General features: G+C 39.4%; 1 protein-coding gene across 2 annotated transcripts in view; it reads left to right on the plus strand.

Moving 5' to 3' along the window:
• mut (methylmalonyl CoA mutase) overlaps nucleotides 1-16,062 on the plus strand; it is a 28,092-nt gene extending 12,030 nt beyond the window's left edge. Inside the window, exons 8-13 of one of the 2 annotated variants that reach the window (XM_034228716.1) lie at nucleotides 4,717-4,832; nucleotides 5,971-6,086; nucleotides 8,482-8,613; nucleotides 8,724-8,871; nucleotides 12,609-12,776; nucleotides 15,056-15,184. In XM_034228716.1, coding sequence (XP_034084607.1) covers nucleotides 4,717-4,832; nucleotides 5,971-6,086; nucleotides 8,482-8,613; nucleotides 8,724-8,871; nucleotides 12,609-12,776; nucleotides 15,056-15,184 — 809 coding nt within the window. Of the gene's footprint in view, nucleotides 1-4,716; nucleotides 4,833-5,970; nucleotides 6,087-8,481; nucleotides 8,614-8,723; nucleotides 8,872-12,608; nucleotides 12,777-15,055 lie in introns of both variants that reach the window. The other variant, XM_034228715.1, reaches the window with a different exon arrangement.
• Nucleotides 16,063-17,383: the final 1,321 nt, after the last annotated feature.

A 17,383-nucleotide genomic window follows, 5' to 3' on the forward strand; every position in this document is an offset into this window, starting at 1 on the left:
TCACCGAAGCATTCAACCCACCAGTGTTCAAAGAGAGTATCCTGACCGCCTGTCCACCACAAGTCTCTGTCCCTGTACCAGTTACATTAGCCATGACACCGCGTACAGCATCGAAAGTGTCAGGTCAGCCCTAGAACATCCACAACTAAAAATGGAGAGAACAGTGTACATAAAGATGACAAAACAGAATGTAAATGAAACAGCTGCCTCAAACAAATGGAAACCTATAGCCCCATCAAGATAAATGCTCCGCCCTCTCCCTCCCATCCTCTACTCCCTCCCACCTCCTCCCATGCCCTAGCCCCCCTCCCTCCCCACCCCTTAGCTCCATCTGCCAATGAAATTGGCAATAACTTCCCTACCTGAATCATCTCTCCTTCTTCAAGGTGTCTCAGTACCCACATCATGCAGATACAACCTCCTTAATAAGTGTAAACAATCGTGAACAGCATATGTTAACAAGAACATTGCAAAAGTGCAAGAACATCCCAGGTATAGAGTGTAAATACAAACATTAAAAAAATAAAATAAAAATAGATGTAAACATGTCACATTGTGTGCTGTCTTGGCCGAGTAACGGTAGTTATAAAATAAATGACGTCCCAACAGAACGACGGCTGTAAAGTGCCCAGAAACAATTGTGAACAGCATGTGTTCACAAGGACATTTGAAAAAGTGCAACAAAAGTATTAATACCTTTTGTAAAATATGCCGTCAGTTTTACCTTACTTGCAGGTTCGACAGCTAGTGCTTCCCGTCCAATAAAACTTCTCTTTAATGCATTCTCAGCCAGTCATCATGTTAAAAATGACATTGATAATGATGAAATATTCACTTTCAGACAATGATTCACTAGCCAACTTGTAGGTTGTTAAGGCTGTGTTCACTTAATGCAATGGTACAGAAATAGATAAATAGGGATATTAATCCCAGATCTTATTTCATGCTACATCTTTCTCCTTGGCTCTTCTTCTTGACATGCAGATACTGGGAACCACCATCAACCTGATGTTTAAATGCCCTGATCAACACATCCATAATGTCTATGTTCTTCCACACTCAAACCTAAAGCTCAGGCTCAAACGGAAGACAGAATAATGATTCCAGAACACATGAATGCACCATTAACCTGCTGTTCTATTGACTCTAGTCCGATTTAATCAACGCTCATTCATTCAGTCCTGTTGGGTGTGTAGACGCAGCTTCCTACGTATTGATCGACCGCACTACTGTACAATGCGTACAATCAAAACAAGTGGGAAAAATCTTGGATTGATGAATACTGGGTCCATTCAACAGCCTTACCACGGTACATAGCGGACATTGAAAAGAGTGGTTGACATTGTTTTTGACTTTATTTTTGCACATTACAATTACAGCACTGGCCCTATCACCCGCAACTATAAGAAAGGGCCCTTTATCCAAACATGTGCCCTGTCAGCCCTGCTTGACCCAATTGAATGGAGAAAGGCTACCATAAGATGATAAGAAAGCAGCTGAGCTCAGGCATCACGGCTTGATTTATACTGCCAGTGTGTATTGTGTTGTGTTGCATGAAGAGCTAGGTCGTGTGTAGGCACTTTGTGAGGTTGTTATCAGAAAGTTAAACAAAATCTTCTTTGTGTCCTTTTGGAATTGACTAAACTTGCGTCCCATGAGGGTAGAAACAACTGCGATTGAGCAGAGCAGACCGTTGACTGTGAAGCTATCCTCCATAATCCCCCTGATAGAGGCTCTCATTTATATTCATTGGCTTTCTGAGTCACCCTAGCAGCACATCTCTACATCCGACATTTGTCTTCACGTCTGATGGGCATTGAATCCTGATCGACCATGTGAGGCTCTCTAATATTTTTGAATAAGTCAAATTGAGAGATTTTAAACAGTTTGGAGAATATAGAGATTTGTGAGCGTCCTCCTGAATTCTGTGTATTTGATTTTTAACACTATTTCAAGATGAGCAATAAGATAGCCCTGAAATATCTACATTTTAATGTGGCCAAGAAGAATATTATGACTGTTAGTTTAACATCTAGTTATCCCCACTGTTGCCCCTGCACAACTTTATTCTTTTGGTCTAAAAATGGTCTGAATATGGTGAAAAATGTCCATCCGATTTCCCCCAATTTCAAGGTTGTGTCTTTAAAGGTCCCATGACAAGCTTTTCCGGTTAGTACCCGTCCCTTTGTGTGTTATGTAGCTTTTATGCATGTAAACGGTCTGCAAAGTCACAAATCCTCAAAGTACACCCTGTTGCGAGTAAAACTAACACAGAAAAGACCAGTCTATGCTGCCCCAGAACGCCTCGTTGGAGATTTTTATCACACACAGACACTCACTCAGCCTTATCTTTTCTCAGCCGCGGTACTCCGTGGAGCTTCGCCGGCACACACACACTCAGCCTTATCTTTTCTCAGCTGCAGCTCCGCACACACACACGGCCAGCCTGTCTGTGAGTGTGTGTGTGTGTGCTCAGGCTGAGTTCCGCAGTGTCTCGCTGTCTCGTAGACCCCACGCAGCAACCAGGAAACTACACCAGTAATCCAGCTCACACTGTCTGCTCCTCGAGCCTCAAAGGGCGGAGCAGCGAGCCCCGTAACGTCCCGCCAACACGGCACCCAGACCCCACGCAGCATTCTCATCCGTTTGTCATTACTGGTGTCATTTCCTGGTTGCTAACGCAATTGTAACACCTAATCACTGATGTTCCGCTGTAACGGTGGTCAGAACAGAGTGGGCGAGCTGACCAATCAGAGCACAGTGGGCTTATAGGGAGGGGGGGGGCAGGAGCTCCAACAAGCCGTTTAGGACAGAGAGTGAATACACATACTATACAGAGATGCTGTATGAGAAACCAATGTGATTGTGGAACATTGAAAAATGGAAATCTATTCTAGTAGACCTCAACAATGGAATTATGATCAGTAGAAATGGCCATGTCATGGGACCTTTAAATGTGTTTTGTAAATCCAAACCCAGGGCCGGCCCTGACCAATTTGCTGCCCAAATGCAGACACTTACACTTACTATGACTCACGCGTGCACGGTTGTGGCATGACCACCAAAACAGGAAGATATGGACACAAGATGTGTGCAACTGTATTTAGTTTCCTATCCATTTGAACATGATTTAAGTGGGGGTGGGGACCTCACGGGGGTCCGGGGGCATGCAACCCCGGGAAGACTTTTTTTATTAATATTGAAGTTAAAAGCATCAATCTGGTGCACTTTGAGAGCAACATTAGGAAATCTATGGATACATCTCTCAACACCCATATGAAACAGAACTGTAAGAAGATTTTCTTTCTTTAAGAATCACTCCCCTTTCAAACTGTATTCTTGTAATAACAACTTTTTTGTACTGTCATATAGTATTTTATACCTGTTTTTCACCTATTCTCTTATTTTTTTATAACTATAATGATCATATAAAGGTGTGCCTTTACCTCACTGAGCTGAGGTTATCAGAGCCGCTCAGTCTTTCAGGAGAGAGCTCTCTAAAGCTCTCCCCCCGCGGCCGCTTACACAGTAAATTCCAATGTTAATAAAAGCACACAGAAGCTGTGTACGTTTTTTGGGAGTTTGATTTATTTTAAATTAACACAAATACAAAATTAAAACTTATAATTGCACACTAAAACCATTATTTCATAAAAAGAACAATTTCACATAAACCTCTGGTTTTTACTGGGGCTGGGGCAGTTCAACTTGATTTTGGGGGGGGGGGGGGGTGTTCTATAGTTTATGGGCGCTGTATGCAATATAGGCGTAGTTCTGTTAGTATAAGATAATAAGATGTACTTTGTTGATCCAAAATCGGGAAATTGTGTTATGAAATAAAAAAAAAAAGTTTTTTAAATTTCTAACTTCTTTTTTTTTCTCCCCAATTTTCGGCGCCCCCTATGGGTTGATGCGCCCTTAGCATTCACCTATACTGCCTATGCCGAGGGCCTGCCCTGTCCAAACCAAAAGATAATCTGTTTAATATATTATGAAAAAGAACAGTCAAGATATATCTGTATTGGGAGGCTAAAAACTAGGACTAAACTATTATTAGAAATGTTATCGAAATTGCAATATCAAGATGGCAAGAGACGCAAAATGTTATTGGCAAAATATATGAATACTATTCTGAAATGAAGAATTGTGGGGCTGCAAAGATTTCCTGGCCACAAACTCAAGAAAAGATCTTACTTTGGCACGAATCCTTGCAAAAAAAAGGACACCATAATCATTTAAATATTTTTATTTTATAACATTTTAAATAATAATGCCAAAATGACATTCAATCTAATGTCATGAATCACACTGCAATTGAGATATTGGTCTAAATCAATTCAATTAGATATTATTTTTGAATGTTTCCGCCCTACTTAAAACTGCATTATCTGCTATTTTTGCATAAAAAACGTTATTGATTAATTGATAATAAAAATAGTTACCCGTTTGTTTTTTGTCGATAAACAAATCGTTTAATCGACTTATCATTGCAGCTCTACTGATAGGATACGTTCCATAGAGTTTCATTATGTAACAATACAAAAAGGAAGTTTCATTGTTAAAGGAAAAGAGATAATGTTGATTCTGTTTTTGAATATGTTTCAGCTTTCTGTTATCTGTTGTGTTCAGCTTTTTGGAAAACACCTTGAAAGAGACTTTGCATTGTAATTGGACCCACTGATACATGTTCTCCCCCCCCCCCCTGTTGTCCTTCAGGATCAGAGATTATTGTTGGGGTTAACAAGTACCGGCTGGCGAAAGAGGAAACCGTGGAGGTGCTGGCTATAGACAACACTGCTGTGCGCCACAAACAGATTGACAAACTAAAAAAGGTCAGTGATCCTTTGACAATGAAAAAGATAAATTCATCTATTGAAAAACACTGATGTTATTGCATCCTAAGGTATTGCCACCACAAATACATTTGCATGCAAAGATAGGAAAACATTGGTACGGCTGACTCACCAAGTAGAAGTGATGTGTTGCGATGCCCTGCTCTATAGTAAACATACAAATCATCCATTATTTGTGTGGTTTGTTTGTTTTGGTTTGTTACATTGTTGATAGTAAAGACACAGAAAATAGTGAAGGGAGTAACATGCATAAGAAGTAGAGTTCTTACAAGTTAAAGTTGAATTACTGTTTATTATCTTTAAATGATCCTCATATTGATATTGTGATCCACATTATATGTACCATAATCTGTCAGCACAGTATATTATCCATTTTTTTCAAAAAATCTAGAGATGTTTATCTAGTGATGGTTAAATTAATGTGCGTTAATTGTGAAGTTTGACATTTTACTATTATTTTTAATGCTTTATCAAATATCCTCATATTCTAATATCATCAATTTACCAAACCGCATGAAGTATATGCTAGAGAACAATGAATTACATTTAAAATCGTTAATGACAGGAAGATAAATGAACCATCATTTTCTATACTCTACTTGAATTAATATTTACAATTGAGAAATAATGAATAGAGGTCTCAACAAATGCAGTTGAGGAACTCTGTGTGGAATTCTTAGTTAGGGAAATCAACAGAATTACTCTTCCCATATTTTTCTATTTTTCTGTCCGTTATATGTACTATTATAGTGACTAGTTAATTCCCTTATTTCCATCTTCTAATCTTTAATGATAGTTTTGAATCAGATCTTCTTGAAAATAATTCCCAAAGGTTATGTCAGAATGCCTTTCTATAGGGGAATACAAACACTGGGGAAAAAAATGTTGCTTACCATACTGGCGGTGATAATAATAACTTTGATTAATAATAATGGCTGCATTCCATTCCACTCAGCCATTTTCTTTACCACTGTGATATTTTTGTAGTCCTAAAGATTCCTTAAACACATTATTTTGTATCCCTTTATACATTCATATATTATTTATAATGAATTCTATTGGTGTTAAAAATGTTGTTAGAAAAATAACTTGTTTATGACTCCTGTCTCTGTCGCAGGTGAGGGAGACTCGTGACCCAGAGGTGGCAAATAAGTGCCTGGCAGCCATTGAGGAGTGTTCCCGAACTGGAGAGGGCAACCTTCTCGGCCTGGCTGTGGAGGCAGCACGAGCCAGGTCAGAACTCCCTCAGTCACTAAAACCTCTAACTGTACTGACCATCTTTTTGTCTGTGCATCTTAAAGAAGATATATTATGCTCATTTTCAAGTTTGTATTCATATTTAGTGTCTCTACTGTGACATGTTTCCATGCTTTAATGTTCAAAAGGTCTTTTATTTTTCTCATACTGCCTCTTTTCACCCTCCGTCTGAAACCAGAGCTCAGTCTGCTCTGATTGGTTAGCTCAGGGGTCTGCAACCTTTTTGACCAAAAGAGCCATTTTGCTCCTTTTTCCAAAACATTTTTTTGTCTGGAGCCGCAAAACATATTTCATAGTTTTTTATTGTTATATGCTTATATCAGACAAAAACTACCGTTTTTTTGCATTTATTAGGCTATTTATTACATGATATAAAACTGTTAACCTCTAATAAGAAACAAAGAACTCTTATAAGGAGAATTACAAATAATACACAGGCCCACTTTAAAATAAATTAAACACAGCACTTGGGGAGTCCTCTGCACATTTGAAGGGAAAACAAATATTATTAAGATGGGCCCACTTTGAAATAAATAAAACATATAGCTGCACCCTAAAAAGAGTTAACGTGTAGGTAAGAATGGAGAAACCAGCTCGAGTTCGCTAGAATTTGAAAGTACACAACCGGAAAAAATATGCCTCTTCCTTCAGACTAGGCTTGTTTGAGACAAGCGAGACCTGCGCAATTTCGATCAACGTCTTGCTAGTGCGTTGCATGATGGTTAGTCATTTTGTCCGACTTGCTCTGGAGGCTCGCCTACATGAGACGTTGAAATCTCGCGGGACAAAGACGCCCGCAGCCTTGAGAGCGAGGCGAGGCGAGGCGGCGCAGTTCCTCTCCACGGGCTGCGGGAGCGAAATGCTTGATGGGAAACGACTCGCTAGTATCTCGAGCTGAGCGCTCATTGGTGGTTTTTACCTCGTGCTGGTGATGAAACTCTCCAATTGGCTCGGCAAAAGTTTGTTGTTTTGTGTCAGTTTTACGTCGCCCCCTCCATTAACATTTTTCATAATTGTTCCACAATGTTTATCATCATGAAATTCATATCTATATATGTTATACTATATTTGCACTGCTTACCGTTTTCATACTTTATATATCTTAGCATATTCATACACACTGTATCGACAAGACACTTGCTTAGACACATTAATGGCTCAGTCTCCAACCAAGCCTGAGATCCTCTTGCCTTCTTCTTGTTATTTAAGTAATCCTAAGAGAATATTCAATATTCTATGACAAGATACTAGAAGTTCGGTCCCTGGTATCTGACAGGTATCCACCTCAGGACTCCCAGAGGTCCCTCCTGCTCTTTGCCTCTCTGTCAACTTTGTCCTGGTATTATCGGTCGAGCAGATACCGGAGGAGTGAGAGGAGAGGGAAAGGCTAAATTAATTAGAACTCAGGATCCAGATAAATAATTCCCTATCAAATGTAATTGGTTGCCTTAATGTTCACTCATGGCATATCGTTTCTCCATTGTGCATAATACTTCACAAAGATGTTCTCTGATTATCTCTGACCGAGTGAAAGAAAGTCCCCCTTTGTTTCAGACTGACGCTTTGAAGATACCTACGCACGCATGCTCCATGCAGTAAAACAAAAACCATCTTGATAATCATATTTTTTCTTCAATGCTCTTTTTGTTTATCAACCTCTGGCAACATGTCTTGCTTAATGTTCATCTTACTTGAGGCTGTCATGCGGAAAGTCATGTCAGAGTCAAACTCATCTGTGGCAAGACCGCAATTGTAGGAAAACTATGTTTCTGTTTAGTTGGATACTTAATAATCTGATTTGAATCAAGTAACTGTGTGTGAGGCAAACACACACGTGGATAACCTGACTACAACACTGATACTGTTGAGCTGTTTCCACGAATAAAGAGCCCACCTGCTGATCAAAACCCACAAACTGTGAGGAGTTTCCACAGCATGAGGCACATTCCCTATAACCACTTCAACATCCTGTGCAATTGTAATACCGTTTGACCTTTACTCTAAATTAAACATACATCATACTTTGTTTTGAGTACAAGTGACTCACTCCTATTTTATTCAAGAGCTGCCATACAGAACACAAAAGCTTCTTGATCATTGCTTTTTTATTAGCCTTAATGCAACACTGATATTGTGGAAATGAGACTAGTGTAAATCTTGATGCTGTGTGACGCAGAAGGCTCTTCTATAAATAATAATGAAACATCCTGCAATGAGATGAAAAAGCAGAGACATTAGCATTCAGTTTAAATTATGTAGATATCTTGAACTGAACTGAACTGAAACCATTTGAACTGCATCTCCTTGAATTATTGAGCATCATTTAGTGAAAACACATTGAGAAAGATGCTGTCTTCTTTTTTCATTACAGGTGTTCGGTTGGTGAAATAACTGATGCAATGAAAAAAGTGTTTGGTGAACACAAAGCCAGTACCAGGATGGTGAGCGGTGCTTATCTCAGCGAGTACGGAGCGCACGAAGAGATCTCTGCGGCACACAATAGGTAGAAAATGCATCTAATCAGTATCTTCACATTCATTATGCTCTCACTGATTGCTGGGCTGGTTGACTTACATGCGTTTTTTTCCTATTTCTCTCGTCTTCAAATCTCAGAGTTGCAGAATTTAAGAAGCACGAGGGCAGGAACCCCCGACTGCTGGTAGCCAAAATGGGGCAGGACGGTCACGACAGGGGGGCCAAAGTCATCGCCACAGGGTTTGCCGACCTGGGCTTTGATGTGGATATCGGACCACTGTTTCAGGTCAGTGTGAGACAATAGCTATTCATCTGCTGCAGTACAACACCACAGTTAAAATCTTCCCAGAAGCAGTTGCTATACCCAGAAGCTACCTTTTAAGCAAGAGTTGGTCACATAAAAAACCAAAAAACAAATTGTATTTGTGCAGTAATTGTAAAATGTAAAACTTATAGTCAGTATAAAAGGTAAAGGGTAACTATAAGTTATTTTTAAGATCTGCTTGACTTGATCAAGATACACCTATTATTATAGATGGATTTTTGATGGTTAACCGAACATTTCTTAAAGATACTCGAGTAATATTAAGTAGGTGTCTACTAGACTGTAGCCTACGTGATAAGATATTCAATCAATCTTATATGACTGAAAGACTGTTTTCTGTAAGAATGTACAAGTTGGCAAACTCTTAGATGCTGAAAGGACTCTGAATTGGACTTTATTGAAACCAGGTGCACTTAAGTATTAAGTATAAAAAAAAATCTTACTCTCCCTTCTAACTGTAGATTTTTGTGGTAATAATGCCTGTTTGCAACGTTTTTTGATATGTGAAGGATCCTGCTTGTGTTTATGTCAGTATGTAGTCTGTTGGTAAAATTATAATTAAATATGTATTTAGTAGGCAGTGATTATATACTGATGGATGTACCTGCTATTTTGACCACAGCTTTAAACGTGTCAGACGCAAGTGCAGCACATAAACCCTTAATTAATCACTACATTCCATTCAGGTGTGTCAGTGTAATGTTCCTGTTATTGTGCATGTTCACTTACAGCAGAGCTTACAGGCACATTACAATGGTACAATGGCGTTGGTAATCTAATTAGATGCACCTGTGCTTTCCCTTAACCAATGAAATATTTACTGAAAGAAAAAGACTGAAAGCCTTTTCATTGCGTCCTTTCTCCGTGTTAAAGTATCATTAAATCACCCAAAACATGCAACACATCTTATGTCATACGGAACAATTTAATGTGTTACCTGAGAGCAAAACAATTATTGTGTGTCATTTTTTCTTTCAGAGCAACGTCTTTTTTTAGACGAGAAAGTAACAATTAAAATTCCCATTATGTGATTAGTTATTTGGAAATTAACACCAATTTTTGGAGCTGCTGTGTGTGAGAGTGGCTGGTCAGTGCACAAAAGCAAATGTTGACAAAATGTTATTGTAGTGACTTAATGGTAGACACAGGTCCAGACTGTTTCACTATTGAGTATTTCATAAAAATACTAATAATAATTTTGATCAAGAGCCATACATTTGCCGACAGATAGCTAAAGCTAGCTAGGTCAATGGCTAACGTTAGCTAGTTAGCAAGTGTTAACTAGCTAGCCTGTTCATGTAAGCCAGTGGTTCCCAAAGTGGGGGGCGCGCCCCCCCCCTGTCATGCCTCTGCGGGTTGGTTATTAAATTATTTATTTTTTAAATCATAATTTGAAAGATTATTGATTCGAAAATAATATGATACAGTACTATTACGTCTGGGTCTCTGTGTTTCAATAATGTGTGTGTGTGTGTGTGTGTGTGTGTGTGTGTGTGTGTGTGTGTGTGTGTGTGTGTGTGTGTGTGTGTGTGTGTGTGTGTGTGTGTGTGTGTGTGTGTGTGTGTGTGTGTGTGTGTGTGTGTGTGTGTGTGTGTGTGTGTGTGTGTGTGTGTGTGTGTGTGTGTGTGTGTGTGTGTGTGTGTGTGTGTGTGTGGTGTGTGTGTGTGTGTGTGTGTGTGTGTGTGTGTGTGTGTGTGTGTGTGTGTGTGTGTGTGTGTGTGTGTGTGTGTGTGTGTGTGTGTGTGTGTGTGTGTGTGTGTGTGTGTGTGTGTGTGTGTGTGTGTGTGTGTGTGTGTGTGTGTGTGTGTGTGTGTGTGTGTGTGTGTGTGTGTGTGTGTGTGTGTGTGTGTGTGTGTGGAGCCATTTTGTGTGCGTGCGCGAGAGAGAGAGCGCATCAGTACCGGAGATCGTAGTTGTTAGCTTCTGGTGCTAGCGAGCTACGCTAACGGATATAAAGAGTTTTTTCAACAACAAAGTGGAGGAGAGTCCTCTCCTGTCAGACTGAGAGACTCAGTGAACCAAAGGACTCTCTCAGTGTTTAGATAGTTAACTTTAGTCTAAGTTATCTTAGTGGGTCTCAAACGTTTTGGTCACCAGGCATTAATGTAAACAATTATTTCCGAGGCACACGTTTATATGATCATTATAGTTATAAAAAAATAAGAGAATAAAAGAAAAACAGGTATGAAATACTATATGACAGTAAAAAAAGAATAAAGTTTAAAAGGGTGATTTGTAAAATATCCATAAAGAAAAAGTAAATCTGTTAACAGTTCTGTTTCATATGGGTATTGAGAGAGGTATCCATAGATCTCTTCATTTTGCTCTCAAAGTGCACCAGATTGATGCTTTTAACTTCAATATTTAAAAATAAATCTTCCCAGGGGAGCTTGCCCCCAGACAAAAATAGCACTTTACCCCTGCTTACACCTATATGCCTCGAGCCTTCATTGTAACTGTCACACTGTGTATTTGCGTGGGGAGTGTTGCAGTAGAAAATTCCACTGTAGCGACCGGTACATTAATGGGAAACCCTAAATGTTTGAGCACCCTCTATGAAATGTCAAGCTACCCCACAGCACCCCAAAATAAATATCTGGCGCCGCCACTGAGCATGACTATTTGTGTTGGGGGGGCCAGACTTATTTTTTTCTCCAAAGGGGGGGCCTGACAGAAAACGTTTGAGAACCACTGATGTAAGCTAGCTATCTAACTGCACACTGAAAGGTTGATTGATTTTGGTCTCTAGATTAATATATGTACTTTTCAATACTGTTGAGGTTTTTTCCCCTTTTGCAGTGACAGTTATTACAAAAACACTTACGATAAATCTTGCTTTAGGAAGGAGCATCCGTCGCGCTGATATGCCTCGTGCTTCCATAGTTCCTCATAGTGGAACCATCTACTGGAAGAGACACTACAAAGTTACTTACTGTAAAATGTTCTCACATGTGATTTCTAGCCATTCTGATTTTGTCGGCTCAGGGAATGTGGTACTGTAGAATGTTCCAATGGCAGCATTGAAGCTGTGAACATATCATTCATTGTTGATAACGCTGTCTGTGCCAGACTGAAAAGCACAATTGCGTTCAAAACCAAAGATGACAAAAAGGGGCACGTGGCATAAGGTGCATACACTTTATAGTGTTAGCCGCTGATCCCAAACCCTGTAACTTTGATTTTGAAAAGCACATACAGTAGAAGGTGGGAACATGCTGAAGGGCAGAATTGCATTGCTCAAATTATAGACACACATTCGTAAACAGACACACAGTCGGTTTCTTGTTGTTTGTTAAGAGGATTTACTGGTTCAAACAACTTGTTGAGTTATCTTCAAATTCACCCTGGTGAGCTCAGATTCTGATGATGGAAATCATAAAGCGGAATAAAAAGTCAATACTCCCTGAGCTGAAGTTGTTCAGGTTGCTTCATTTTCTGTGTTTCACCTCACATCATTACCTTGATGTCGACTGTTGTTTGACTTATTTTTCAAATGAAGTAGTTAAATAATGAATGGAGCATTGGATACAAATCTGATTAAATAAAAACATTTATAGAGCTTGTAGATGTCTATTGTTTAGTTGTACTTTGTGATGTTGGTATTGCACCACACATTTTTGAAAGTTTCTTGGTCTTATGTTCGTGCAACTCACCCAGTTTTTTCTCTGTTTTTCCATGCTTGACTCTTGGGTGAACAGACTCCACTTGAGGTCGCTCAGCAGGCGGTCGATGCAGACGTGCACTGTGTCGGGGTCAGCACGCTGGCAGCAGGACACAAGACCCTGGTACCGGAGCTACTCAAGGAACTACGGAAGCTGAACAGGCCAGATATCCTGGTCATCTGTGGAGGTGTCATCCCACCACAGGTAACCTTTGACTTTTATATCATATGTTATATTATATTATATCATAAATATCATGGTGGGAATAATAATCGATATCTTGTTACATGGCGCTTGGTAGACATTGACCTACCTTCTGTGTTTTCATTGTCTCTTCAATTCCCCTCACCAAGAAGGTTATGTTATCGGTTCAGTTTGTTTGTCTGTTTTTCAGAAGGTTTGCGTAAAAAATGACTGCCCACGTTTTTATTAAACTGGATCTAAGGATGTAGCGTGGGCCAAAAAAGAAGCCATTAAACTTTGGGGAAAGTGAAAGCATTTGATGAATGGAAACGGCCTTCAATGTTGTCTGCGATGTGGACTCTTAGCACCAAAGTGTTCTAGGGTTCCTATGCCTACAAAGACTGAACAATACTGTATCTATACCATACAAATGGAAACAACCTTGGCTGAGGTTGGCGCTCTGACAGTATCCTTCTCCTTTGAATCAGGTTTTACTCTTTTGTGCATGCTTGAATTTGTAGTTCATGCAATAGTAACTGAGTGTTAAAGTGTACTGTAAGCAGGTGTAGGGACAGATAGCAAGGTATTTTTTGCCTGTATTTGTCAGGCTGATGTTTAAATGTAGACCTGATGTTTGAACAAAGTAAGTAAAAGCATCACACTTTCCCAGTACATGTGAGGAATTTTCAATAACCAAACTGTAAAATGATTATAAATAATTAAACCCAAGGTTTCTTTTATATCTTCTAATGAGCCTGAGAAAGGCGTTGAGATGCTGGTGTATGTTGGAATTAGGGCTGGGCGATTTTTTCGGTTTTAACGATTAATTTGCATTTTTACTTTCCTACGCTTTGTGAAATGGCTGTACCGAAAAATCGCGATTTAAAAAATGTCTAGACTCCGCAGATTTGTTTTGCTTTAAGGGACTCCGTAGTAGCTTACTCTCTCACTTTCCAGAATGCGCACAAAACTCGGCCACATTGCCTGTGACTACCCGATCTGCAGCTCTGCCCGATCTGCTGTTGTTATGCTGTGTTCGTTATTCTCGCGTCCAGGAGAGAAGCTTTAAAAGGAGACTAAATGGAGTCTCCCACGTCTGTAAACAAACGACACTGACAGTGTCGTCTACCTCCCAGTCAGAGCAGGAAAAATTGAAGCTGAGCTGTCATCCTATTTGTTGTCGTCTGAGACAGACCCTGATACAGACCCACTGCAGTGGTGGAAGCTACATGAAGCTAACTTCCCAAGACTGAGTAATCTGGCCAATAAATATCTCTCCATTCCTGCCACAAGTGCCCCTTCGGAAAGGGTTTTCAGTACGGGGGGTAACATTGTAACATGCCAAAGAGCATGCCTCAAGCCAGAGGCAGTAGACAGGCTTGTCTTCCTCGCGAAAAACCTGTAGACAACTTTCTAGAAAGTTAAAGGGATGTTATTTTGTTTGAGGGTATTTTTTTATTATTCATTTCATTATCATTATTTATTATTTGTTGTATTTCATTTTACACGTTTTTTCAGGGATGGCCTACAAGAGATTTTTTTTCCAGTTTGATTTAAAAATAATCTTTGCACATTAATGACAGCCAAGTGCCGTGGTGCTGTTTTTATTTTTATTTTTTATTCTTGAACAACTGATTTGTTCACATAAGCCTAGACTACTTGGTAATCTCATTTATTTGTATTGTGTTAATAAAGAAAATATGTATTTAAATTTTGCCTTGGTCTGGTTCGTTTAGAAAAAAACAGAAACAAATCGAGGTTTAAATCGAAAATTGTCCATTAGTTAGAAAAAAATCGAGATTTTATTTTTAGGCCAAATCGCCCAGCCCTAGTTGGAATACATCATTCCACACAGGGAGCTGGTAATCTTGTCATTAATCACCACGTTGTAGAACTTCAGCTGTGCCTTTTAGAAGCTGCTTGAAAATATCTCGACAGCTATTCTAGAGAAGCTTAGTTCTTAAAGCCTCCGACATGAAAAACACACGTAAAAGGATGTCATCCCGCTGTCAATTGGAAAAAGATCCAATCTGATGTAATGATCATCATTCCTTCTCTAGACTAGAGGATGTCCTTGATTACATGCAGTGCTGTCTCATTTCCTGTCATCCTGTTCCTATCAATCCCATTTCTCTGCAAACACATTTCATCCCTTTGCTTTTGAGGATACGTCTAGTTGAGTCTGTGAAGCTTAATTGACAACCTAATTACATATATGCACGTTCTTTACATATACTGTATAGAGCTGACTTTTTCATTCACTGCAGTTCATATACTGTTTTCCACCTGTGTGTACGCAGGACTATGAGTTCTTGTACCAGAGTGGCGTATCCGCTATTTTCGGCCCAGGAACCAGGATCCCACAAGCTTCCGTGGACGTTATCGACAACATCGAGAAGAGCCTGGGAAAAATTCGACAGGCCATGTGAACTCAAGCTAAAAATAAAAAAATGGTCTGTTCATGTTGTATCAATGACAAATCAACAGAACGCTCACACTTCTGAAAATAATCTGTTGGACTTGTTGCATAGGATTGTAAGTGAGTGACATTCCCAATCATGAGAACACAGCATTTACAGCATTAAACAAATCTGTTGGTGTCATGGTTGTATTTACATTGCATTCTATGTTTATGACATGTGATTACTTATAGTATCCTCACAGTTTGCCTTTTGCAGTCTTGATACTACTACATCACTTTTACATTTGCATCCTTTGCAGCCTGTGTGGAAATTGCTGTGGTTGAATGATTATTAATATCCTAGAGATTCAAGAATATGAGAAGGATGTTTTTGTTAATACTATGGAGTTTGATAGGAAATACTTCTGATAGATATTAGAGTATGTTAGGTTTTTTTCCCCACAATAAATAAAACATTCTCTTTAATCATTTTAAACAACATTTCATAGAAACATTGGCTTGAGATGAAATGTGCGGATTAGATTTTCTTTTTAAAACATTACATCTAAGCCCTATACACCCACTTGGAATGTAATACTTTGGATTGAGGAATATGTGTGTTTCTCAATCACGTAATAGGGTGCTATTAGTGCAGTGGAGATGAAAAGATAGATCTTTACATCAAAACAAGCCCCTCATCACCCTGGGTTTTTTCTCATGGATATAATCAACTTATAAGTGTTCTTCTGTTCTGTCTTGTTTGTCTATGTTTAATTCATTCAACTTCTGTTAAAAAATAAAACCACAAAACAGTAAATGGCAATTTATTTGGAAATTGTATTTTTGTATTTGTGATTCTCAATCAGATTAAGCGTCTTTGGTCAAAATAAAGTAATGGAAATGTGCCTCAATATCTATGGTATTAACACTGCACACATCGCATATTGAATCATTTTAGAAGCTAGATATCAGACAGACTTTTTATACAAATTGTGCCATTCTGTACCCTATATGTTGCAACACCCCCTTTCCTGTCAAGCTATATCTATATCCAAGGATCTGAATGGCAATATATGCAACAAATCTGGTGAGATGTTACGAAAATTAGGAAGATGATTTATTTTGACACCGTTTTGACATTTACTTAAAGGTGGGGTAGGTAAGTTTGGGAAACCGGCTCGAGATACACTGTTATATTCCATGGAATGCTCTTAACATCCCGATGGCAATGAATATCTTCAGTGCTTTGACAAAAAAATCCATTAAAAAAAAAATGTCATCTGTGGAACCCGTAATACCGTAAAAAGCACGACCAATCCGTTTAGCCGGGCCGGATATATACAAATCGGGTTGGTCCGGTCCAAGGTCTTTAAGTATCAATTTATCTCCCAAACTTCTCCTTTGGAAAGGATTGGAGAGTAGCTCTTGCACGGAATTGGGTGCGGACCGAGGTCCGGCGACTCCACCTGCACACCATTCTAAATACTGCGTCACCTTGGTCACTCACGAGTCTAAAAAACAACTCACGTCACGTAAGCAACGTGGGCGCCAACGTGAGCGCCCTCGTGACCAAAATATTTGATGGCGCTGATTGGCTGAAATTATGTTTCGGCGGCACAGTTTACTATTGAGACTTTTGCAACGTGCTGGTTGCTGCTGTTTGGCTCGGGGGCTCCGCCCGGTAATGATAAACTAATGCCATGGGCAAGGCCAGGCAGGAAACATGTGACTTATCAGTAACTTTAGACATCGTAACACAATTTTAAACGAGATTTTATTGTAGATTATACATTTTACTGATACCAATTGTATGATATTTACCTTGTTCATTAAAAATAAAAATAATTTTTTTTTTTTTATTTAATTTTTTTTTTTAATGTGGTAAGAGGTGGGGCGGCGCCCCTAGCGCCCCTATGGGCCGGCCGCCACTGGAAAGAGCCCTGGACATAGGCCACCATATAAAAAGTGTGCAAATGTATTTAGTATCCTATCCATGTGAACATGTTTTAATTGGGGGGTGGACCATAGACTATAAGGGGTGGACCTAACATTCTCTAGGAGGGTCCAGGGGCATGATCCCCCGGGACGATTTTTTTAAATATTGAAGTTAAATGCATCAATCTGGTGCACTTTGAGAGCAAAATTAAGGGATCTATCGATACCTCTCTTGTTGAACTTTCCTGTCGGCTCCCAGACCGTGGTCGAGGAAACAGGGGGGGATGACTCT

This window comes from Gymnodraco acuticeps, unplaced genomic scaffold, assembly GCF_902827175.1.
Source record: "Gymnodraco acuticeps unplaced genomic scaffold, fGymAcu1.1, whole genome shotgun sequence".
In the NCBI taxonomy this organism is placed as follows: domain Eukaryota; kingdom Metazoa; phylum Chordata; class Actinopteri; order Perciformes; family Bathydraconidae; genus Gymnodraco; species Gymnodraco acuticeps.